This window comes from Primulina eburnea, chromosome 3 (genome assembly GCF_022965805.1).
Source record: "Primulina eburnea isolate SZY01 chromosome 3, ASM2296580v1, whole genome shotgun sequence".
Taxonomy (NCBI): domain Eukaryota; kingdom Viridiplantae; phylum Streptophyta; class Magnoliopsida; order Lamiales; family Gesneriaceae; genus Primulina; species Primulina eburnea.
The window spans coordinates 17,248,635-17,264,707 of NC_133103.1; the positions used below are offsets into that span (position 1 = coordinate 17,248,635).

At 36.5% G+C, this 16,073-nt stretch overlaps 1 protein-coding gene across 1 annotated transcript; it reads left to right on the forward strand.

The window, feature by feature from the left end:
• The first annotated feature begins 269 nt into the window (after positions 1 to 269).
• LOC140828362 (uncharacterized) lies at positions 270 to 1,267 on the forward strand. Its single transcript, XM_073191344.1, has one exon. The coding sequence runs from the start codon at positions 328 to 330 to the stop codon at positions 919 to 921; it is 594 nt and encodes a 197-aa protein (XP_073047445.1). The 5' UTR covers positions 270 to 327; the 3' UTR covers positions 922 to 1,267.
• The last annotated feature ends 14,806 nt before the right edge of the window (positions 1,268 to 16,073 follow it).

The following is a 16,073-nucleotide window of genomic DNA, read 5'->3' on the forward strand; positions in this document are numbered from 1 at the left end:
TGTAAGGGTGTTTTTCTTTTGTTTTTCTTCTTTTATAATGTTATTATTATTGATGCAATCAAAAAGATTATTACGATAATATGGTTTATTGTTGGATTAGATCATATTTATTACTATAAAATAGAAAAATTACATATAAAAATTCGTGAAATTTTTTAATAATGATAATCAAAATTTATAACGGTCAGTAGTCAAAATTATGTACCAGATGAAATGACGACAGTAATTTAATTCCCAGTCAAACAAGGAGACCCAAAACGTTAATAAATAGAAATAGATTTTTACTTCATAACCCAACTAGATTATCTGATCTTCGAATATTCCCCAATGGCGTCAACCCTATTCTCCACCTTCAGATACTCTGACAGCCTCACGGTGGTCGGGATCTCGATCTGCACCGCACTTGTATGCGAAGCCATCTCATGGCTACTCATCTACCGTACTTCCTCCTACAAATCCCTCAAATCCACGATCGACAAAGCGTCCAAGAAACTCGAGACTATGAAAACATCCGACGCCACTTCTTCGGTCTCCTCAAATCTCATCAAAAAATCACCCAGAACCAAAAAAATCGATCGAGTCGAGACGTCATTGAAGGAATCGAGCCGCGATTTGTCCTTGTTTAAGTTCAAATCGGGCGCGGTCGTGGCCCTGGTCTTGTTCATGGTTTTCGGGTTGCTGAACAGTTTGTTCGAGGGCAAAGTTGTGGCCAAAATCCCCTTTGTTCCGATAAAATTGGTTCAGAAGATGAGCCACAGGGGATTGTTGGGGAATGATATGACGGATTGTTCGATGGCGTTTTTGTATCTGTTGTGTTCGATCAGCATAAGGACGAATCTGCAGAAGTTTTTGGGCTTTTCTCCGCCGCGAGGGGCTGCCGGCGCTGGACTCTTCCCAATACCCGATCCCAAATCGAGCTGAGTAATGGATTGATTAATTCAAGCGTAAAATGCAAATTCAACTTAAGCCACTGATGCGTAGAGTTGTTGGGACTACTTCAACTTTGGACACTGTTTGGTACATAATCCACTTTGTCTCAAAAAGTAGATTATGTTATACTTATATTTCAATTTAGTATCTCACCCTTCGTCATCTCGTCCCACGAACCAAACGATCGAACCAGTCCTCGGCCGGGTCGTCGCAGCACGTGGATCGGATGAGGAAAATATAATATGTAATGTTCCTCTATCACCTTGGACTATCCAACGGGATTTCCCTTTCTTTGTACCTAAATTGGTTTGTGACAAGAGATGTTATTAGATTTTGATATATGATGTGTTAATTAATTCTCTTGAGCTATTATATGTCTCTATGATCTTTTAAGCTCTGTGAGATATATTTAGTTCTTTGAATAGATGGGAGGAATAAGGCCAAACTTTATTCATGGCCAAAAGGAAGGAAGAACAATCCCCCTTGCCCTTTATCTTCTGTTTTGTTGATGCATTCAAAGGCAATGTCAGATATATATGTTACAACTTTCCATTAGCGTATAAGAGCAGTCGGCAATTTAACAATGTTAGGTTAACGTTTTGTTGGAGGATAAAATTATGAAATGATTAAGAGATAAATGATAAAAAGAATGATTGAAGTAGAAATATAATATATAATGATAAAATAATATTATGTTTGGTATGATTGTTAAGAATGAGATAATTAAGAATCTTTTGATGAATTGACAAAATTGTCCATCTACTTGCGGCGGCGGCGGTGTGGTGGCCGACAGTCGGCGGCGGCCGGCGGCGGGAAGTGGTTGTGAGTTTGAATATAAGAGAATGGTAAAATTGAAAAAATATGATGTATTAAGAGTTGGATAATTAATCTAGGGGGTGATAAGTGATTATTTTATCGAGGGTTAAAAAATCAAACTCACCTAATCTCTCGTACCAAACGTAGCCTTAATAGGTAAAGTCTTGTGTGCTAGAGTGTGTTTATTTGTCTCTTTCTTTCTTTCTTTGGTGCTATTCTTGGTTTTAATCATAGGTGAAATGTGATTCTATTTATATGTGAACTAATTTGAGTTAGTCTTTGTTTCACCGGATTTCTAAGTCTCAACGTCATTAGATGATATGTCTCTCATATATTGACGGACATAATATATGTTGATGATCTAAGCGCTAAAATATCATAATATCACGAGGGGAAAAACATTTCAATTACATTAAAAAATTATGAATTTAATAGTATTAAAAATATATAGTTTGTGTACAACACCAGTCGCTTACGTAAGCGTTGTAATATTCGTCGACAATCCAATGACCTTACACATGAAGTAATTGACAATTAGGTGTTGGATATTGAAAGGGCAAGTCCCATCTATATTCAGAAAGGTCCTTGTATTAGCAATTAAATTCTAAGAAACTCATTTAAATATGTGTAATATGTTTAATATAAAAGTAGTAAACTTTAATCCATTACAAATTTATTTAAATAATTTTTACATTTTCAAATAATAATAACAACATTCTCATTATGTTACAGTGAAAGTTTATGAGCATAAGAAAATGATTATTATTATTTATTTATTAAATAAGCTAATAAATGCAACGATGTAATCTTTTCGTTAAATTATTGGGAGAGAGCCTGATTTTCAACGCTGTAGGCTCAAGGCTGTAATGAAATTTGGATTAATGATTTTGATATAAGAAAAGGATGTGACAAATAATTGTATTTAAAAAAAATTAAAAGCTAAATATTTTGATTGATCCGTCAATTCAAATTTATTTTAAGAAAGTTTCTAGCTGACTAAAAGTAATTTTTGTTGAATTGGGAGAGACTTATTACAAACGAATTTTGACTTCAAAATTCGTTTCAAATTTGAGATCTTGATTTTAGATAAACATAAATTATTTACATTGTGACCTAATTTTTAGTACCACGGACTAGGACAACCAGCTGTAGGCATTCAATGGGTTAGGAGAGTTTTCCTTACATTTTATAGATCGAAATTTGTCGGAATGCACGTTCTTTGAGCTAGATATTTTACATCAGGCTGCATAATTCTCTTAAAGCTCAAGCTGCAAGACTCAAGTTGGACTGCTCAATGAAGGTGAAGCTGCATTTTGATCTCTTTATGGTATGTTTGTGCATCAAGCTTTACCGTATTCATACCAACCAGACTTTTCAAAAGACCTTTTGACCAATCAACGCACATTAGTCGATGTCTCCGGTTGTTCAAAAATTTCATCTAATAAGACAAAGATATACACATATTTTTTCTCTAATGAATCAAATTTTCTAAGGTCGTTATTTATCAATTTTTGATACATGCTGACGTGAATCTTGATACGAATAAATAGCAAACACGATTGTAATAAATCGCACCCTCTATTCAATTACAGTATTAAGACCCGTGTTGTTTTCCCGATCTTTGAGACAAGTAATTGTGTAATATTCACCTCTAAATCACAAACGATTTAGCAACAAATATTAACGATAGGAACAATCGCGCTCAAGAGAACCTCCAAAGAACCTGCCCTTGGCAACCCTCGTGAAGATCGATCGACAAACGCCACAAAAGATAAATCTTTTGATAAGTTTGATTTGATACAACGCAAAAGTTATAACGAAACTTAAGCTTGTGTTTGAGAGAACTCTCAAAGAAGTTTTTATAAAACTCAATCAATAATGAACAACAGTTAAATTGTTTGTGGTATTCTAGCCTATATATAGGTAACAAAACCCTAAATATAAAAGATATCAAATCTACTTGCTAAAATAATTAAAACACTAAAATAGGAAAATAAATCTCGTCCAAACGTAAAGGACACGGACCCCGTGTAGAGGTCCGGAAGGGGGTCCGTGTAGGCACTGTAATTTTCATGTCTCGAAAGTAGTAGACACGGACCCCGTGTACAGGTCCGTGTTCGGGTCCGTGTAGGCTCGGGATTTCTCTTCCTCAAGTGTAATGGACACGGACCCCGTGTACGGGTCCGTGCTTGGGTCCGTGCAGCCTCGGTTCTTCAAAATAATGCTTGAATAATGTTCCTTCGGCTTTCCAACGTGCTCCCATGCATCACGAGCCCTTCTCCCTTGCTTATCAATCATTTGAACACCATGCCCGGCCACGTTCACATCATACTCCCCTTCTTCAAAAAGATTTGTCCTCAAATCTTGCCCCACTGCACAAAAACGAAGCAAGTTAGTAATAAAATTAATCAAATTATCAACATGCTTACCTTTCAATTTAAGTTCGTAGGCGCTATGGTTAGCTCGCTCCATTAACACTGGAAACTCCAACATCAGCGTTGTCTTTCCTATAAACTCGTCAGCTTTACCAAACATTAAATAACAGATGACACCAAATAACATCAACAAGATATTATTAAGTATCACAAAAATCAGATTTCTCCCCTTCTTAGACCTAGTCAACACACAAATGATATCCATACACGTGTACGACCATAGCTCACTAGGAATAAGACATAGTTCATGCACGATATAAGAATCTAGACAAAATGTCAATCTCTTATATGCAATGCATGCCTCACAATCCCACTCAACATACCTCTTCATATGCGACCAACACATATAATCATGCATTTTATCAAAGATAAAAACACCACTATATGCATCACTAGTACATAACCCATGCAATGAATATAGAATGAAGAATTTATTCTCCTTAAAATTGTACTCATTATGCACATAAAAATTCTTACATTCATTCATGCTCTTCCCAAAGTCTTCACCAAACAAGTAGGAATCATGCAAATAGAACACACTAGGCGTACTACCCATGTAAACATTTAATTCATCACAAAGATTTGAACATAATGCATACAATTCATTGTCATAACAAAAACTCATCAATTTGACAACTTTTGAAAAATCACAATCACTAACATTTAGATTTGATCTATTCAATATTTCATCATTCTCCAATCTATGACTCCTAGGGACAAAGGTTAATTCACCGTTAGACCATTTAGACATCCCACTCTCAACTCTCTCACCAAACTCTTGAATACAACACAACAATGAAATAAGATAAGAACGAAAGTCATACCTCAAGGTTGTTGCGTTGACAACTATGCTTACCTCACGGTGATTGCTCTCAACACCAAATGGATCATCCCATTGCATTTTTACACCTCCCACATTTGCTCGTCTCCTCATCACAACTTCATCATAACCCTGCAAATGAGAAATAACAATGCTCGGGATTGAACCGGCTATATCGTCACTAGGTATATAAATCTCATATTTGTACAAAGGTACTTGAAGAGATTTATAAAAAATTAAATCACACTCATACTCACTCTTTTCACTCTCTTGGGCCTTAAAATCATTTTTCTTTTCTTTTTCTGTTTCTTTTTCTTTGGCCTCTTTTTCTTTTTCTTTTCTTTCTATGGCAATCTCACTCTTTTGATCACTCATTCTTTCGGCCATTTCATTTTTTTTCTCTTTCAACTCATGACAAATTGATTCATCAATACAAATTTCATTCGTAGGCAGTTGAGCAAAAGAAACAACTTGCACATCATCTAATAACTCACCCTCCACAGCACAACACTCAATACTCAAGTCAGAAGTTAGTGGAGTACCAACCTTCTCAATTCTCTCAACCCCCACTTTAGATATGACATCAATTGGCGGTTTTACTACAGTCATCTCCTCCTTTGGACATTGGGTGATATAATGCCCAAACTCTAAACACCAACAACATATAATATCACAAGTACTAGAATTTGAATTTTTAAATGTACCTTGATATTCATATTTGCTAGCTTCACGTCTTGACTCCTTCTTTGGCCTACCGCAGTGGTTCTCTTCCAAACTCGCCCTCCAAGTGGATGCCCATGAATCATCATACAAGCCATGCTCATCTCTCCTACCACCTCTCCTATTATTGTGATTTGGAACAAATTGTTTCCTCATCACCCTTTTCATCTCATCCCATGTAACTATAGGGTCATGCCCACATCGTCTCCTACGTGTTACTAACTTATCCCACCAAGTACTAGCATAGTCGGTAAACTCACTGCAAGCTCGTCTTACCTTCATTGCTTCGGTATAATCCTTCCGTCTCTCAAATACACACTCCATTCTCTCTTCCCACTCAAGGTACACCTTTGGATCGGCTTCCCCACTGAAAAATGGAATTGTCATCTTCGTACCACTCAGTCTATACCCTTCTCGGCTTCTATACCCCTTATCCTCATCAAATCTCCTATAACGATCCATGTTCAACAACGTATCTCCTCCAACTCTACTACCTCGCCTATTCTCATCAATATGAACATCATACATCTCCTCTTCTTCACACCTCCGATATTTTTTTTGTTGAGGCTTAAACTCCTTCTCCCACCTTCTATCCAACCCTCCTAACATCGTTTTAAATTGACGTCCGTCAATCATTATACCTGCAAGAAAAAGGTTAGTATAAAACAATAAAGAATAAAGTTTCCTCACCACAAATTCTCACTAGTCACTCCAATGAAAATTCACTCGCACTCGTCTTTTTCCCTCACCACAAAACCTCACAATTCACTCCAATGAAAAATTCACTCCACTCAAATATTTTCACTCAAGTGAGAATTCTCAAGGGGCGCTTAAGTCTCGTGGCTTCCACGTATCAAACTTATGAGATCAATCCTGTGACGCCTGAAATTCGACTCACTTAGATCACACAAGGATAAGCAACTTTGAAAACTGACTAGAATGCGACTAAATGACAAGGACAAACTTAACGCTGAAATATAAGCGCTAAAATCCCAACAAACACCCGATCCCAATTTTTTTTTTTTTTTTTTTTTCGGGTAAATAGTACCGTGAACAGTAATTCCGGCGTGAATAGTAAATCCGGTAATGAATAGTAACTCCGGTAATGAATAGTACCCTGTTGGATGAATAGTTCCGTCGATGAATAGTAAAAACGGCAGATGAACAGTACCAGACGTGAACAGTACCCGATCGTGAACAGTAAATTTTGACGAAAACAGTACCCGATCGTGAACAGTAAATTCCTCCGTCAACAGTACTTCCGGCAATGAATAGTAACTTTCGGATGAATAGTGTCGGCGATGAATAGTGTCGACGATGAACAGTATTTTCCGGCGATAAACAGTAAATCGCGATTTTTTTTTTTTTTTTTTTTTTTTCAACAAATCCGTAGAAACCACTACATGAAAATCGGTATTGAAAATCCTACGAAGAATTGAATGGATACTCTTACTTGAATCAAAAACCTGGCTCTGATACCAAATGACGTGAATCTTGATACGAATAAATAGCAAACACGATTGTAATAAATCGCACCCTCTATTCAATTACAGTATTAAGACCCGTGTTGTTTTCCCGATCTTTGAGACAAGTAATTGTGTAATATTCACCTCTAAATCACGAACGATTTAGCAACAAATATTAACGATAGGAACAATCGCGCTCAAGAGAACCTCCAAAGAACCTGCCCTTGGCAACCCTCGTGAAGATCGATCGACAAACGCCACAAAAGATAAATCTTTTGATAAGTTTGATTTGATACAACGCAAAAGTTATAACGAAACTTAAGCTTGTGTTTGAGAGAACTCTCAAAGAAGTTTTTATAAAACTCAATCAATAATGAACAACAGTTAAATTGTTTGTGGTATTCTAGCCTATATATAGGTAACAAAACCCTAAATATAAAAGATATCAAATCTACTTGCTAAAATAATTAAAACACTAAAATAGGAAAATAAATCTCGTCCAAACGTAAAGGACACGGACCCCGTGTAGAGGTCCGGAAGGGGGTCCGTGTAGGCACTGTAATTTTCATGTCTCGAAAGTAGTAGACACGGACCCCGTGTACAGGTCCGTGTTCGGGTCCGTGTAGGCTCGGGATTTCTCTTCCTCAAGTGTAATGGACACGGACCCTGTGTACGGGTCCGTGCAGCCTCGGTTCTTCAAAATAATGCTTGAATAATGTTCCTTCGGCTTTCCAACGTGCTCCCATGCATCACGAGCCCTTCTCCCTTGCTTATCAATCATTTGAACACCATGCCCGGCCACGTTCACATCACATGCCAATGAGCATTAATTGTGTCATACTATGAAGGAAAATGAAACAAAAGATAGATTGATTTTATGTCGATTACCAATACAAGTTGAACGTTGTAGCAAAATTCACGTTGGAAGAATTTCAACTATTTAAAGGCGTGATTCAAGACCAAAAATATTACTGAAGCATTCACAATCTACCTTAATAAGATCTCGAGAACTTTTATCTTTCAATCATCAAGCTTCTTAAACATGCACCCACATACATTTTTATCCGATCATTAAAGATAATCTGATACTTCATATTAACTCAAGCTGCTCAAGATATTTGTTTAAAATGTTGTGTTTAGTAATTGTCTCAACTTAGGGTTCAATAGACAGTGATTCTCTTTGTATTTGTTGAAGAGGATACTAGGAGTTTCAGTGTAGATATTGATAATTCCTAATTGAATGAGTTCTTGCAAGAATTTGTAACAACTGAAGTCTTCAAGTGAATTCATTCCTTGAGTGAGAGAAGGGTAGACGTAGAAAATTTTGTTTTCTTTATTCGTTTTAATATTTGTTTGCTTAGTTTATCTATCATTTAACTTGTTAAAAATCAACCACATTAATATATCGTAACTCACTAGTACCCGCCAGACCTTTCAGCTCTTTTTAGTGATCAATATTTGTCTAGCTGGTCGAGAATCAAACATTAACAACTATTAAAGTTAACTCGAGTTTACAAGAAAATTTTAAAGATTTTATATAACTCTCTTATATACTCTTTTTTATCATAACAAATGGTATCAAAGAGGGTTTTCTCAACCTTTAAACTACATGTATTCAATGATTTGTTTAAAAAAAATAAAGGTTCTCTAAAAAAATTTCGACGGTTGAAAAATTGTATGCACACACATCTCAATGCACATGATGATGACATGTGGTATGTGATCATATATGTTCTAATGAAGATCCTAAAGGCTACACTTCTACCACTACAAAAAAAAATTCTACTTAACGACGGAAATTACCACCATCGCTAATTAGAGTAGATAAATCGTTGCTATATTAGCGACAGTTGTGAAATAAACTCTCGCCAATTTAGCGACGAAATATGACCACAACCGTTGCTCATTAGCGATGATGTTTGAATAAACCGTCACTAGTCAGCGACTGGATATGACCTAATTTGCGAATGTTTTGTCAAAATCCTTCGCTAATTAGCGACAGTTTTTGACAAAAATCATTGCAACTTTGTTTTTTTTTTATAATACAAAAATGTTATTTTATAATTTCTTAAAAAAATTTATTTTTATAATTATTTATACAAATTTTTAAATAATCTACTCAACTAATCTAAATTAATGATTTTCAAATTTGTAAATAATGTATGAAATGATTAAATCTTGCGAGAATAAGCAAACAACAAAATCGTTTAAGAGAGAAAAATATATCACATATGTGAAGAGGTGTGCGAAAAATGGACTGAAACGCGCAAATTGATAGACTATTTGCAACGATTTTTGGAAAAACCGTTGCTATTAGCGACCGTTTCTCATAAAACCGTCGCTATTAGCGACAATTTATTTAAACCTTTGCCGATTCCAATCGCTCGCTATTAGCGACAGTTTTATGAAAAACCGTCACTAATTATAGGGATGGTTCTAAGAACCGTCGCTACTTAGCGACAATTTAAGCAAAATCGTCGCTAATTAGCGATAGGTCTCGACGGTTCCCTTGCACCGCCGCTAATGAGCGACAGTTTTGCATAAATCGTCGCTAATTAGCGGCAGTTTTGATTAAATCATCACTATAAATTTGTGACGGTTTTAATTAAACCGTCGCCAAATTTTACGACTGTTTTTCAATTTAACCCAATTATGTGAATGAAATTACGAGACAACATTGTGGTCATAATTGAAGTTTTTCAACGACGAGATTATCTTCTTGATCTTCTCAAGATTCAAAATCTCACAATAGTTTGTGCTGAACAAATACCAAATTATGATCCCTCATGCCCAATCTATTTTGATGACATAACAATGATTAATCAACTAGATATGGACCTAGTCTTCCAACAGATGAAGGTCAAATTCTGGGAGAATGATCACAAACTACCTTATTACTATTCATGCTATCCCAACTAATTTTTTTTTATAAGCCATTTGTTCAACCTGTTTCAGTAAGCCTATTTCCACATATTTCGCGCTGATTGACTAACTGGGAACCCAACTGACAAGAAAAAAATTTCATTGTTGTTAATCCAACCATAAATTTGTACACTCCTCCTCTAAATTTATTATCGATCCTAACAAAGTAAATTTTGAAAAAATAATATTTGTTCATCCAATAGGCTTAAAATGTGTGTGTGTGTGTGTGTGTGTGTGTGTTACGATCGGGGATGTGTTTGGAGGAGGGTGAAACACTTTAATTTTTTTTAAAAACATTGACAAATATTGAGACCAATTTTGATAAAGTTAGCCATACAAGACTTGGTTTTCTCAACATTTAAGAAACGGCCGGAGCATAAATAGTGCGGAAAACAGTATGATAGTACTTATGAGGATTATATACTCAAATATGATAAATAAAAAAATAAGTAAGTGTTGTATAGAAAATAACACAATGATTTATGGATGTTCAGAGACTCAAGCTCTTATGTCACTCCTTCTTCCACTGAGAAAGGATTTTACTAGAAGATTTTAATTTTACAACACTTTTTAACAACTCGCTTCAACCTTAGAACTTGTAGACTGTCTAAATCAAAACTCCTGGTTCAATTCTCACAATCAGTTGAGACACACAGTTAAACAGCCAATACAACACTTATGTAACAATATATTGAATCCTCATATTCAAACTATTGTTAAAATCTTCAGATGTTCTATATAGAAACGACTTAGTAGTTTATAAATGAGCCATTGATTATCTAATAAATGTTCTTTGAAGTAACGGCTGAGTGAAAAATTCTTAGAAATATCTTAGAAAATGCAAGTTTAGATGTTCGTTGTTTGCGTGTAAAATCTCATTGTTGAAGCACTTAAATTCTTCTTGACATTATCTATGTATATACTTTTTCCATCTTTTCGTTCAAAATTCGACTGTAGCACAATAAATGAGCATTAATGTTATATTACTATTATCATCGTCTTTTTCAGATTTATCGTACACTTTAATTAATGAGAATTTTACATTTACCAAATGTGATACGAAACGACTGCTGACGACAAAAAAGTAATAGTTCTGAGCTATGTCTTTTTAGGAAAACAATATGAGTTTTTGATATATTTTGTCGCGCATGATCAGTCTAACAACTTTTCAAATAAAGTTTGTGAAATCCTTGTAAAATGTGTGTCTTATATCTGAAGATATCTTACTCAACTTTTTATAAATATACTTCAATAAGGTAAACAGTTGAGCAGTCTTTCTGCCATATATTTGTATGTTTGAGTGGTTAAGTAGACCAAACATGATGTTGATGATAAAGCGGTTGGATAGCTTTGCATCTAGAGATTGGTTGAATGATTTCTTCTGAATCTTCAGGGGGCGATCGAATACCTGTAAATACAATGCAAATAAAACTTGATCTAATATAATAAATTATCATTTGTTATCACCAAAAATAAGAGATCTAACAATTCTGATTTTTTGGTGATGACAAAAGCTATGCTCCAGAAACATCAAATACTTTAAAGAAAAATGAATTTCATTGAGATAATGAATTTCACTATTACAATGTAGGAGGAAAGGAGTAAATCCTAATACACATACACGCATAAAAAAATACTAACACCTATACTACCTCCTAAACACATATACTGCCTCATAAGCCAGAAACTTCCACCAACACTTGATCCACCATCTCCCTTATGTTGATCTCTCTTTCTCTTTTCCTCTTCAGTTGCTCTTTTCCTAGCTTCATCATGTCTCAGTCTGGCCTCTTCTTGCATTCATTGTTCTTCTTCCCTTTTTTGGCATCATCTTTCCGAAAATGATCCAGCATTTCTTGTAGTTGGTGCCAAGGATAACCTGAAGATCATCAATACGAGCCTCAAGTTTTGTTCAATTGGGGTTAACTGTCCAAGCAATGTGACTATGACATCGTTGGTGTGCTTCTTTGAGCTCTTGTACTCATTCACACAAATTTTGATTACGATTTGAGTTTAGACACATTTTTCATTATAACTTGACGAATAATATAGATACTGACAACGAAGGCCATCAGACGAGCATCAAAGTTGACCATGAGGTGTCGGAAATTTTCAAGATGGAAATTGACCTCTGCAAAGTGTGCATCGTTCGGAATCTGATAAGTTATGTGCGAAGGGTCAACCTCATTGTGACAAGGTTCTGACCGATCATCCTCATTATCAGTACCCATCTCAAAATTCTCCACCTTATAGGCTCCCGAGTTGCCTTCACGATTGAGAAGAATAGGAGAGTCATCTTTTGGTATGTCAGACTCGACCGGTAGAGGAAAATGAATCGGAGATTCTGCATGTTCAGCTATCTTCTGAGAGAGTAAGGACTTCAGAATTTCTTCTTCAAATATGGTCTCAGAAGATGTACTCTTGGGATCAGTGTCTTGATTAATTTCCATCTGAGTGGATCGGTCACCAAAGAGCTCAAAGTCCACCATAGACTTCACAATATCATCAAATAAGGTCAAAGGACCTCAAGTAATGGTGCATCCATCGGAGCAACCGTGGAAGAACATGTTTCTGGATTAGTAAAATTTGAGGAAGATAAAAGTACCTCCGGTTGGGTTTCCTCAACGATTGTAGCAAGATCAGCGGTTGCATTGTCAGTAGTGGTTGAAGAGGTTCTTCAACTGCAGGTTTCTCAACTTCAGAGACAGTAGGAGGGCCACCATTGGTAGGATACCAGTTGAAGCGAGCGATGTTCGAGACAACTCTTTCAGTCCTCCTCCACGCCCAATTCATTGAGCATGACAAGGGCTTCACTGGCGTATACTTCAATTGTCTTGGAAAGCGGTTATTTGGGCATCTCAAACTCCTTTCTGAATATATGAGGCGATGGACAAAAATAAAAATCCAGTTGTGAGATGATTATAGCATCATCGGGAGATGTGCGGCTTGTGGTAACAAAATATTTCTACCTCTGAATAATTATCAGCAACAGGAGACTCTCACTCAATTGGAAATTAATGAATGACTTTCGAGGAAGAGCTAACTCATTTTCATCAGTCTCTGCTCAGTCCAGCAACTATCCTTCAAGAATGTACAACTTCTCCATTAGATCCTTCTACAAGATGATCTTGAACATGACAAAGTTTTGATATTCAAACCATCTGTTGAACATCTTAACTTCTTTGTCACAACCTTCAACACCCAAGGCAGCAGGGATACGTCTGTCTAACCCGCTATAGGGGTATTGGATGGAGGTTTCATCTTCCCATTTCCCTTATCCTTGGGGTCCATTGGGGGAACAACAGAGGTAGTTGAAGGAACAACTCTTTCAGAAATGCAAATCCATCAACCGCTCGAGTGGGTTAGACTTGTGGGACAGGCTCAGGTTGAGTCACCTCAAACACCAACTTGAGATTCTTATTCTTGGGTCCTCTTATTGACCTTCGACTGCTATGGGTCAGCAGTATCCGAAAATTTGAATGTAGCGGTCGGAGTTTTGGACTTGGTGAAGACTTGTTTTAAATGGACGTTTCCTTATTTTTCTCTTCATAGTTATCAGAATAGACCATCTTTCTCATCACTGGTGCCTTAGCCGGTGCCTTCTTCTACTTCTTAGCTTCTTGTTCATCACCTTTCACCACCTTGATCTTCAGCAAATCAGCAACAGTGGTTGTATTCCTCTTCAGAAATTCTGCAACGGTCACAACATCGAACCATTTCTTAGGATGTAACGGTTAACTAATGTCAAATGTCATCTTCAACAATCAGAGCGAACTCTTCAGAATGACCATTTTCCTTGGTAATTTTGTAGAGATTTTCAAACAATATGTCAGACCAGTTGACACTGATCTTTGATGTGATCACCGCCATGTATTGGAACTTTTTATATGTGATCTTGTCATAGGCCCCTGCTTTGGCTAGAATGACTTTGGCGACGATGGTGGCAAGATGGAATTCCACCTTCAGATCACGCTTCTCTGCAGGAATATAGATAGTGCATCCAGCAAAAGAGAACCCAATACTCCAGTTATCAGCATTCTTACTTGGAAGATCCGAAATTTTTGTCAAACCAATTGTAGGTAGTTCTAGGGCATATCTGAAATTTTTTTGGGAGATGATGTAATTCGACCCACCGATGGTGCAGATTATGCTTCCATACTCCATCCTTGTAAAAGCAAAAAACTGTTTAACCACATAAATATCTAGAACAAAACCGTAAGTAAGGACTTCCTCATATCAGAAGCCTCAAGCATATCTGAGACAGACATAATAGACTCGTTCTTCATGGATTGGATATCGTTAAGTTGATTGCGAGATAAGTCTTTAGGATAAAAAATTTCGAGCTGTTAAGGAATTTGTAAGAACAAGTGAAAACACGAAGAGTTTTGAGATAAGAAATGTAAGGTCCAAAATACGATAATGTAATCCAATTTCATGTAAATATAGGAAAAATAGAAAATGCCTAATTAAATTATTTTAATTGCATTAATTAAATTTGGTAGGCATATTTACATGGTAAAAATATGAATTTCTATTAGAAAGAATAAAACAGTGTTTCAAGGGTTATTCGAGACGCGACCGAAGAATGAGACCGGAGACCTTAAAGGTAAAATATTTTTATTAAATGATTATTTTTAATTATCTAATATATGGTATATTTAACAGTATAATTTTCAAAAATGTCGTTTTTTTTATATGTTTTTACATGTCGAGTTGTATTTCAAAACGGTAATCAATTTTTGACAAAAAAACAAGGATTTTTTGGAGGCTCGATTAATAATTTCGAAAACTTTCCTAAACGAAATAATTTTCCTGCATTCTAATGGGCCTATTCTACTAAGGTTATTGGGCCCAATTATCTACCTTATCATTAATCGCCTAAAACTTGAATTTCCAAGCCCTAATTTCCTGCACAACTCACGCACACCACAAAGAGTCCTAGGGTTTCTCTCCCCAGCAGCCACACACACATGTACACACATCTAAGGCTTCTACATGTCGACTTTGAAGGATAAAAACGCAGCAAAGGCTTCTCCATCTCTCCGGCAACGTTCCTTCGCATCAAGGCTTGAATTTTCGCGCGTGAATCATGCAAAGGCACGCCTTATTCCTTCTTTTCTCATCGTTCATACCATATTATGTTTGAATATACATGTTTTCATGAAATCTGATACCCTCTTATTTATTTTCTTTTTTATGCATTATACATGGAAAAATCTTGATTTTTCTTGCATGTTTCGATGGTTCTTGAGGAAGGGAAGGGGCTGCCAGGTTAGGGATGTTAGGGGCTTGATTTATGGGCTGTTAAGGGGTCCTAGATGGGTCTGCACAAGGCTGGAAAGCAAGGGCTAAGGGATGAACAAAAATGGGGTTCTAGGGAAACTATGGTTCGGTTTTTGGATCTTGAAGGGGGCATGCATGTGCGAGGGATTGGGCTGCATCCAGGTTACCTAGGAGATCTATGTGGAGGTCCTAGAGGGTGACGGAGCCATGCTGGTTCAGTGGTAGGGGCTGTAGATGAACGATCATAAGGCGCGGCCATGATTCGCGTGAAAGACTTGATTAACCATTCACTTCCTCATGCATGGCTCACTAGGGTTGGTCTAGTAAATCCTAAGGGTTTTGTCTTGGTCATAAGAGGGTTGTTTGGGGTCTGGTCTCGTTGGATTGGGCTAGGATCGAATGAGAGAGAGAGAGATTATAGGGGCTAAGGTTTCGTTCATGAGGTGAAAAACAAATTCAGTAGCTTTTAGGTGTTTCCAAGGGTTCTAAATGGCTTGAATTGTGTTGAAAAGGTGGTTAGGTGTTAGTAAGCTATAGTTAAAGTTCAGTGAAATTTTGTTAAGATTCGGGTCGATTTGGGTTAAAAACCGGGACTTCGGGTCGAGTTTTAAAACGAATTACAAATTTAGTCGAGTGTTTACATCTAAGAAATGTTTTTGGGCGTGTTTAAGGTGTTATGGT